This window comes from Nerophis ophidion, linkage group LG06, assembly GCF_033978795.1.
Source record: "Nerophis ophidion isolate RoL-2023_Sa linkage group LG06, RoL_Noph_v1.0, whole genome shotgun sequence".
NCBI lineage: Eukaryota > Metazoa > Chordata > Actinopteri > Syngnathiformes > Syngnathidae > Nerophis > Nerophis ophidion.
The window spans coordinates 3,243,340-3,253,656 of NC_084616.1; the positions used below are offsets into that span (position 1 = coordinate 3,243,340).

At 38.2% G+C, this 10,317-nt stretch overlaps 1 protein-coding gene across 1 annotated transcript in view; it reads right to left on the minus strand.

Annotated features, from left to right (window-relative positions):
• Positions 1-741: 741 nt before the first annotated feature.
• LOC133554087 (kelch-like protein 41b) overlaps positions 742-10,317 on the minus strand; it is a 22,859-nt gene continuing 13,283 nt past the window's right edge. The window contains exons 4-6 of the mRNA XM_061902474.1: positions 5,468-5,653; positions 5,257-5,403; positions 742-5,158 (exon numbers count right to left, since the gene is read on the minus strand). Coding sequence (XP_061758458.1) covers positions 5,047-5,158; positions 5,257-5,403; positions 5,468-5,653 — 445 coding nt within the window. The 3' untranslated portion in view covers positions 742-5,046. The remainder of the gene's footprint in view (positions 5,159-5,256; positions 5,404-5,467; positions 5,654-10,317) is intronic.

Consider the following 10,317-nt stretch of genomic DNA (forward strand, 5'->3'; position numbering starts at 1 on the left):
CACTTGGACTACTTCCTTTTAGATGAAAAATGGATCTAAATCGGAAAAGATTGGATACAATTTAAAATGTGTGTGTGCGTATATATATATATATATATATATATATATATATATATATATATATATATATATATATATATATATATATATATATATACCGTATTTCCTTGAATTGCCGCAGGGCATATAGTATGCGCCTGCCTAGAATTACTACAGGGTCAAACTCGCTTCGCAAAATAATTAGCGCATGCTTAGTATTACCGCCTGGTCAAACTCGTGACGTCACGAGTGACACTTCCCATGTCATCATTTTCAAAATGGAATAGGCTGATTTCAATACCGGTAATTTGAAATCGCATAAATGGAAGAATATTAAGAGCTATTTAGTAGGATTTAAGGTCCAAACTTACATTACACTTAAATTTTTACTGCATGCCTTTGGTAAGTGCCAAAGTGAGAAGAGGTTTTAAAATAATTAGCACATGCTTACTTTTACTGCATGCCTTTGGTAAGCGCAGGAGTGAGAAGAGGTTTTAAATTAATTAGCGCCCCGGCGGCAATTCAAGAAAATATGGTATATATATATATAGAGTGGTCAATTTCACAGAATAAATTTGTGTTTGCATAAAAAAAAAAAAAAGGACACCTCAAACTGAGCCTCCGTTCTCACCGTTCACTTAAAAGAGCCAACGTCACATCTCAACTCAGAAGTGTAAAAAAAAACAAGATGTAACAATACACTTATCACCAACAAAATGATTATTTTTAATGTTATTAACAAACAAAAGAGTGTTTATTGGCGGTGGAAAAGTGAAAGGTTGACATCCTGAACAGGGGCGTCGCCAGACATATTTCACTGGGGCACGTTCCCCACTGTTGATCTGCAGTGCCCCAGTAAAAATTTCACAAATAAAAAAAAAAAAAACGCTTCAGAGTTTTAAGCCTACATAACATAGACAACAGCGCACATACTACTTAGTATGGTCATTGATTGCTACTGTATTCACTCCACTAACAATGAGCACATGGCTAATTAATATGCTCATTTATTCACGTGTGGATCGACTTCGGTTGAGAGAGAGAGAGAGAGAGAGGCTGAGAATCACTGCGTGAGGTAGGTAACGTTAGCCAACAACAATTTGTTAATTAAAGCTGCAAGCAGCGTTGGTCGGGTCCGCCTTTGGCCGCTGCCGCCGTGTCCCGAGTCCCGATCTTAGTCAGACCTACATAGAAGTTTTTGTTTCATCACTCTACGACATTCCTAACAGAATTTACAAGCAGTTTTGTCAGTTTTTTTTCCTAGGGGGAGCTAGAGCACAATTTTCATTTTTGGGGTTTGTTTTTTTATTGGATGGCAATTTTCACCAGTCCTGATGTGTGTGTAAAATTTGGTGAGTTTTGAAGCATGTTAAGGGGGTCAAATTACAGATTGGCGTTTCTGGATGTTGTTGATAAATGGCTTTCGCTTGGCATAGTATAGCTTTAACTGGCACTTTGAAGCATTTTAAGGGGGTCAAATATCAGTTCAAAGAAGCAAAAAGGCATTTTTTGCAAAAATTTAGTTTTGAAGGGGTTTTTGTCAACTTCCTGTTGATTTTAGGTATAGAAGTGTTTAATGGAAATGTAGGTCTAAGTCAGACCTACATAGAGGTTTTTGTTTCATGTCCCTACGACATTCCTAACGGAAGTTACAAGCAGTTTTGTCTGGAAAAAGGTGACGGCTTTTTACAAAACTTTTATTTTGAAGGGGTGTAATTACATTATTTTGATTTTGATTTGACTCAAACTGTAACTCCAAGAGGGATTTAAGAAAGTTATTGTCCCGCAGCAGAGAAGAAGCAGCAGGAATGAGAGATGTAAGTGAAGTCCTCGCTAGCTGGGCAACATCATTGTCTTAAGTTGATGCTAAGTTAGCTAACATTATTCTTTGTATCAAGACAAACATATTCATTTGCTGTACGAGCTGTCGGGGGAATTTCCAATGAAGATGAAACATCATGTTGGTTATTGTCTGCTGCTTCTGCATCAAAGATGATTTGGAGTCAGCATGTGTGAGTTGAGTGCTTTATCTTCAGGGAGAAAAACATTTTTCCATATCATCAAGTCGTGAGCCACATTTTTAAATCATTCAAGTTTATTTCACAGAAAAATAGCACATTAGACTTGTCTTGTTAATCGCTGTGACTTGGACTAAAATAATCTTGTTTTGTCACCAGAAAAAATGGCTACTGCTAAAGCATCTGGTTTTGTTTCCAGAAAAAATAGTAACATTTCTGTGTTTGTTTTCAGAAAGATGGCGGAAAATATCGGGTTTTGTTGCCCCATTTAGATTTTTTTTAAATATATTTCCATGTCTGTCCTGAGTCCTCCTCCAACTTGTTAGTCGCTTTGCCTTTTGCTAAAATACTCACTAGAAAAAAGGCTAAAATAATCTGCTTGGATTTTTTTCTCTCTAAACTTTTTATTTTTCATGCACAGGAACTCAAAGTAAAGCCGCTGCTCCTCCACATGGAGAGGAGCCAGATGAGGTGGTTCGGGCATCTGGTCAGGATGCCACCCGAACGCCTCCCTAGGGCACGTCCAACTGGTAGGAGGCCACGGGGAAGACCCAGGACACGTTGGGAAGACTATGTCTCCCGGCTGGCCTGGGAACGCCTCGGGATCCCCCGGGAAGAGCTAGACGAAGTGGCTGGGGAGAGGGAAGTCTGGGCTTCCCTGCTTAGGCTGCTGCCCCCGCGACCCGACCTCGGATAAGCGGAAGAAGATGGATGGATGGATGGATGGACATCTGACTGAAAATGAGCCACAATCCACTTTTATGTCAGGAGCCAGCAGTTGGGAACCACTGGTCAACTGTATAACAGTTACTGTAATATTTCCATGTCTGTCCAGAGTGATTGACCACTTTGCAAAAATGAAAAGGAGACGTTACAGTTTGCTTCTCAGAAAATGATTCCCTGAACAGACACACAACAGTTGTTCATTTATTCTACTACTGTGGCTTTATTGTTTTGTGTGTATTTTATACACACATGTAAGAAGGATGTGTTCTTCTATGGCTATGAATTGTGGTTTTTTTCCCTTGGCCTCAGTCTGCACCCCCTCTCCAGAGTCCTGGCTAAGACCATTTTTTTTTATTTTAATCTCCTAACCCTCCCCGCCCTTGTTTACCTGTATCTGATCTTTTTTGTAAGGGGCCCTGGAAGCGATCCTGTTCTGTCTCCCTGTAATGTTTGTCTAAACTTGAATGGGATTGTGCTGAAAATTGTAATTTTCCTGAAGGAACTCTCCTGATGGAATAAATAAAGTACTATCTATCCATCTATAGTTTTGTGTATCTGAAATAGGATTAGCCACATTGCCATGAATGGAAATTAAATAATGAATGAATGAATGAATTGTATTTATATAGCGCTTTTCTCTAGTGACTCAAAGCACTTTACATATGACACCCAATATCTAAGTTACATTTAAACCAGTGTGGGTGGCACTGGGAGCAGGGGGGTAAAGTGTCTTGCCCAAGGACACAACGGCAGTGACTAGGATGGCGGAAGCGGGAATCGAACCTGCAACCCTCAGGTTGCTGGCACGGCCACTCTACCAACCGAGCTATACCGCCCCATAATATAAAAGAACCCCAGAGATGTAGAGGTGCTTTTACTTTTATAGATGTTAAATTTGCTGATGATTACTGCAAATACACTACATTTCTTACAAGTAGTATAATCACTGGAGGAAATTAAATAATATAAAAGAACCCCAGAGATGTAGAGGTGGTTTTACTTTTATAGATGTTAAATTTGCTGATGATTACTGCAAATACACTACATTTCTTACAAGTAGTATAATCACTGGAGGAAATTAAATAATATAAAAGAACCCCAGAGATGTAGAGGTGCTTTTACTTTTATAGATGTTAAATTTGCTGATGATTACTGCAAATACACTACATTTCTTACAAGTAGTATAATCACTGGAGGAAATTAAATAATATAAAAGAACCCCAGAGATGTAGAGGTGCTTTTACTTTTGTAGATGTTAAATTTGCTGATGATTACTGCAATATCCAACCATCTTCCGCTTATCCGAGGTCGGGTCGCGGGGGCAGCAGCCTAAGCAGGGAAACCCAGACTTCCCTCTCCCCAGCCACTTCGTCTAGCTCTTCCCGGGGGATCCCGAGGCGTTCCCAGGCCAGCCGGGAGACATAGTCTTCCCAACGTGTCCTGGGTCTTCCCCGTGGCCTCCTACCGGTTGGACGTGCCCTAAACACCTCCCTAGGGAGGCGTTCGGGTGGCATCCTGACCAGATGCCCGAACCACCTCATCTGGCTCCTCTCCATGTGGAGGAGCAGCGGCTTTACTTTGAGTTCCTCCCGGATGGCAGAGCTTCTCACCCTATCTCTAAGGGAGAGGAAACTCACTTCGGCCGCTTGTACCCGTGATCTTGTCCTTTCGGTCATTAAGGTGAGGATGGGAACGTAGATCGACCGGTAAATTGAGAGCTTTGCCTTCCGGCTCAGCTCCTACTTCACCACAACGGATCGGTACAACGTCCGCATTACTGAAGACTGCAATATATATTTCAAAAAGATTCATTGCTCTTCCTTTTTGCTTTTACCAGTAGCATTTTAGAAGTCTGGAGTAAAAAAAGTGCACAAGTAGGTCAAATGCATGAGTTAATTTCAGGTGGTTCATCAAAGATCCATACAACATATTCTGATATGATTTCATAGTTTAAAGCACTATTTATGTATTTTTTATGATAATAAAAATGTTTTTGCCTGCGCGCTTTGCACGCTCGCATGAATGATTTGTGCCCCAGGTGTGCCCCAGTAAAATATTAGGTCTAGTGACGCCCCTGATCCTGAACAGTGCAAAAAGGTGTTTTTTTTTACAAAACCATGTCAAGAGTGCTTCAGATAAGTTGCTTTTAGCTTCTGTGGAGTTTGCTGCCCTTTCTGTAGTTCAGATGCGACTGATGAGAGAAGACTGAAGAGGAAGTGGGCTCTCAGAGATGCGAGGAGGATGCAGGAAACAACACGGCCGTCTAGAGTTTGGGCATCCTGGCGGCGTTGAGACGCATGGACACACAAGAAGCCCCGGCGGCGTAACGCATCTCCCTCAGCATGCCGCTCCACTGCTTCTTATCGCTCTCGTACCTGTGTGGCAGTGAGAGGCCGCTTCAGTACCACCACGCCACCCGGACCCCCCCCCCCCCCCCCCCCCCCCCCCCCCGCTGCTTGTCAAGAAGACTTACTGCCAGACGTCCGTCACCTCCGTGGGAGCCACCTCCTTGTTCTCCATCTGGATCATGGCGAAGCCTCCCACGGCGTACAGGGCGCCGCCGGCGGTCACCAAGTTGAGGGAGCTCCTCTCCTGAGGGAACTCGGCGAAGGGCTCCCACCTGGAGAGAGGCCCCGTGAGGAGGGGAAGGTCAGGCAGACAAAATGTGCCGACACGGGACCTACTTGTTGGTCGCAAAGTTGTAGGATTCACACGAGGCGCTGAGGCCTCCCTCGTTCACGCCGCCCGCCACCACCATCTTGCCGTCGTGGATGATGGCGCCAAACATGGCTCGCGGCGTCTTCATGGCCGCCAGCTCTCTCCACTCGGACTGCTTGTGGTTGTACACGAACATCTTGCTGAGAGCTTTGCTGCACACAACAACACATCATCAACTTTGGTTCTATTTTTTAATGCTTTTAAAAAAATGTTATTTTTTAACGTTATTTTTTCATTAATCAGTTCAACAATATAATAGACAATAAAACAATTCCAATTCCAAAACCAAGCAACATTCAGAACAGCAATCAACAGAGTACTTGAGAGGACACACAAATATGACACAAAACAATCCAAAAGTTGTCCAACAAGTGAAGTGAATTATATTTATATAGCGCTTTTCTCTAGTGACTCAAAGCGCTTTTACATAGTGACACCCAATATCTAAGTTACATTTAAAGCAGTGTGGGTGGCACTGGGAGCAGGTGGGTAAAGTGTCTTGCCCAAAGACACAACGGCAGTGACTAGGATGGCGGAAGCGGGAATCGAACCTGCAACCCTCACGTTGCTGGCACGGCCACTCTACCAACCGAGCTATGCCGCCCACAAAAATGAATGACATCAACAACAGTATCAGTATTAATAATTATGCCAACATAGCAGTGATTACAAATCCATTATTTACATTTTAACCCATTTTGGTTTTTTTTTATTGATTTTTTTAATTAATTCTTTATTTTTTTTTAATTATCTGATGATTCATGTGGAAAATATGAGAATAACACATTTGGCGAATCAACTATTTGAGAGGCCGGTAAATAATTATTTTGTTGATTATAGATATTATTTTTATTAAAATTTTTATTAATTTTTTACCAATAATATTTACATAAATTGCAGCAAATACACTACATTTCTTACAAGTAGCATTATCACTGGAGGACGAGGCAAAACATGTTACACACTGGGTGAGAGCTTTGTTGCAGACAACAACACCTGATCAAATAGGAGCTGATCAAGATTTATTTTATGTATTTTTTAATGCTTTTACATTTGTTTGTTTTTAATTAATCAGTCCGACAAAATAGTAGACAATAAAACAATTCCAATTCCAAAACCAAGCAACATTCAGAACAGCAATCAACAGAGTACTTGAGAGGACACACAAATATGACACAAAACAATCCAAAAGTTGTCCAACAAGTGAAGTGAATTATATTTATATAGCGCTTTTCTCTAGTGACTCAAAGTGCTTTTACATAGTGAAACCCAATATCTAAGTTACATTTAAAGCAGTGTGGGTGGCACTGGGAGCAGGTGGGTAAAGTGTCTTGCCCAAGGACACAACGGCAGTGACTAGGATGGCACAAGCGGGAATCGAACCTGCAACCCTCAAGTTGCTGGCACGGCCACTCTACCAACCGAGCTATACTGCCCACAAAAATGAATGACATCAGCAACAGTATCAATATTAATAATTATGACAGCATAGCAGTGATTAGAAATCCATTATTTACATTTTAAACCATTTTGGTTTTTTTTAATTAATTTTTTTAATTAATTCTTTTTTTTTTTTTTATTATCTGATGATTCATGTTGAAAATATGAGAATAACACATTTGGCGAATCAACTATTTGAGAGGCAGGTAAATAATTTTTTCGTTGATCGTATATATTATTTTTATTTGAATTTTTATTTATTTTTTTCCGATAATATTTACATAAATTGCAGCAAATACACTACATTTCTTACAAGTAGCATTATCACTGGAGGATGAAGCAAAACATGTTACACACATCAGCAACAGTATCAATATTAATAATTATGCCAACATAGCAGTGATTAGAAATCCCTTATTTACATTTTAACCCATTTCGTTTTCGTTTTTTTAATTTTTTTTATTAATTCTTTTTTTTTTTTTTAAATGATCTGATGATTCATGTTGAAATTATGATCCGGCACGAGAATAACACATTTGGCGAATTAACTATTTTAGACGCAGGTAAATAATTTTTTCGTTGATTATATATATTATTTTTATTAGAATTTGTATTTATTTTTTACCAATAATATTTACATATATTGCTGCAAATACACTACATTTCTTACAAGTAGCATTATCACTGGAGGATGAAGCAAAACATGTTACACACTGGGTGAGTGGTTTTGTTGCAGAGAACAACACCTGATCAAATAGGAGCTGATCAATATTTATTTTATGTATTTAATGCTTTTATGTTTGTTTGTTTTTAATTATCAGTCCAACAAAATAGTAGACAATAAAACAATTCCAATTCCAAAACCAAGCAACATTCAGAACAGCAATCAACAGATTAATTGAGAGGACACACAAATATGACACAAAACAATCCAAAAGTTATCCAACAAGTGAAGTGAATTATATTTATATAGCGCTTTTCTCTAGTGACTCAAAGTGCTTTTACATAGTGACACCCAATATCTAAGTTACATTTAAAGCAGTGTGGGTGGCACTGGGAGCAGGTGGGTAAAGTGTCTTGCCCAAGGACACAACGGCAGTGACTAGGATGGCGGAAGCGGGAATCGAACCTGCAACCCTCAAGTTGCTGACACGGCCGCTCTACCAACCGAGCTATACTGCCCACAAAAATGAATGAAATCTACAACAGTATCAATATTAATAATTATGACAACATAGCAGTGATTAGAAATCCATTATTTACATTTTAAACCATTTTGGGTTTTTTTAATTAATTTTTTTAATTAATTCTTTTTTTTTTTTTTATTATCTGATGATTCATGTTGAAAATATGAGAATAACACATTTGGCGAATCAACTATTTGAGAGGCCGGTAAATAATTTTTTCGTTGATCGTATATATTATTTTTATTTGAATTTTTATTTATTTTTTTCCGATAATATTTACATAAATTGCAGCAAATACACTACATTTCTTACAAGTAGCATTATCACTGGAGGATGAAGCAAAACATGTTACACACATCAGCAACAGTATCAGTATTAATAATTATGCCAACATAGCAGTGATTAGAAATCCCTTATTTACATTTTAACCCATTTCGTTTTCGTTTTTTTAATTTTTTTTATTAATTCTTTTTTTTTTTTTTAAATGATCTGATGATTCATGTTGAAATTATGATCCGGCACGAGAATAACACATTTGGCGAATTAACTATTTTAGACGCAGGTAAATAATTTTTTCGTTGATTATATATATTATTTTTATTAGAATTTTTATTTATTTTTTACCAATAATATTTACATATATTGCTGCAAATACACTACATTTCTTACAAGTAGCATTATCACTGGAGGACGAAACAAAACATGTTACACACTGGGTGAGAGTTTTGTTGCAGAGAACAACATCTGATCAAATAGGAGCTGATCAATATTTATTTTATGTATTTAATGCTTTTATGTTTGTTTGTTTTTAATTATCAGTCCAACAAAATAGTAGACAATAAAACAATTCCAATTCCAAAACCAAGCAACATTCAGAACAGCAATCAACAGAGTAATTGAGAGGACACACAAATATGACACAAAACAATCCAAAAGTTGTCCAACAAGTGAAGTGAAGGGAATTATATTTATATAGCGCTTTTCTCTAGTGACTCATAGTGCTTTTACATAGTGACACCCAATATCTAAGTTACATTTAAAGCAGTGTGGGTGGCACTGGGAGCAGGTGGGTAAAGTGTCTTGCCCAAGGACACAACGGCAGTGACTAGGATGGCGGAAGCGGGAATCGAACCTGCAACCCTCAAGTTGCTGGCACGGCCACTCTACCAACCGAGCTAAACCGCTAACAAAAATGAATGACATCAACAACAGTATCAGTATTAATAATTATGCCAACATAGCAATGATTAGAAATCCATTATTTACATTTTAACCCATTTTGTTTTTTTTTTATTGATTTTTTAAATTAATTCTTTATTTTTTTTTAATTATCTGATGATTCATGTTGAAAATATGAGAATAACACATTTGGCGAATCAACTATTTGAGAGGCAGGTAAATAATTTTTTCGTTGATTATATATATTATTTTTATTTGAATTTTTATTTATTTTTTTCCAATAATATTTACATATATTGCAGCAAATACACTACATTTCTTACAAGTAGCATTATCACTGGAGGACGAGGCAAAACATGTTACACACTGGGTGAGAGCTTTGTTGCAGACAACAACACCTGATCAAATAGGAGCTGATCAAGATTCATTTTATGTATTTAATGCTTTTATGTTTGTTTGTTTTTAATTATCAGTCCAACAAAATAGTAGACAATAAAACAATTCCAATTCCAAAACCAAGCAACATTCAGAACAGCAATCAACAGAGTACTTGAGAGGACACACAAATATGACACAAAACAATCCAAAAGTAGTCCAACAAGTGAAGTGAATTATATTTATATAGCGCTTTTCTCTAGTGACTCAAAGTGCTTTTACATAGTGACACCCAATATCTAAGTTACATTTAAAGCAGTGTGGGTGGCACTGGGAGCAGGCGGGTAAAGTGTCTTGCCCAAGGACACAACGGCAGTGACTAGGATGGCGGAAGCGGGAATCGAACCTGCAACCCTCAAGTTGCTGACACGGCCACTCTACCAACCGAGCTATGCCGCCAACAAAAATGAATGACATCAACAACAGTATCAGTATTAATAATTATACCAACATAGCAGTGATTAGAAATCCCTTATTTACATTTTAACCCATTTTGTTTTCGTTTTATTTATTTTTTAAATTAATTCTTTATTTTTTTTTAATTATCTGATGATTCATGTTGAAAATATGAGAAT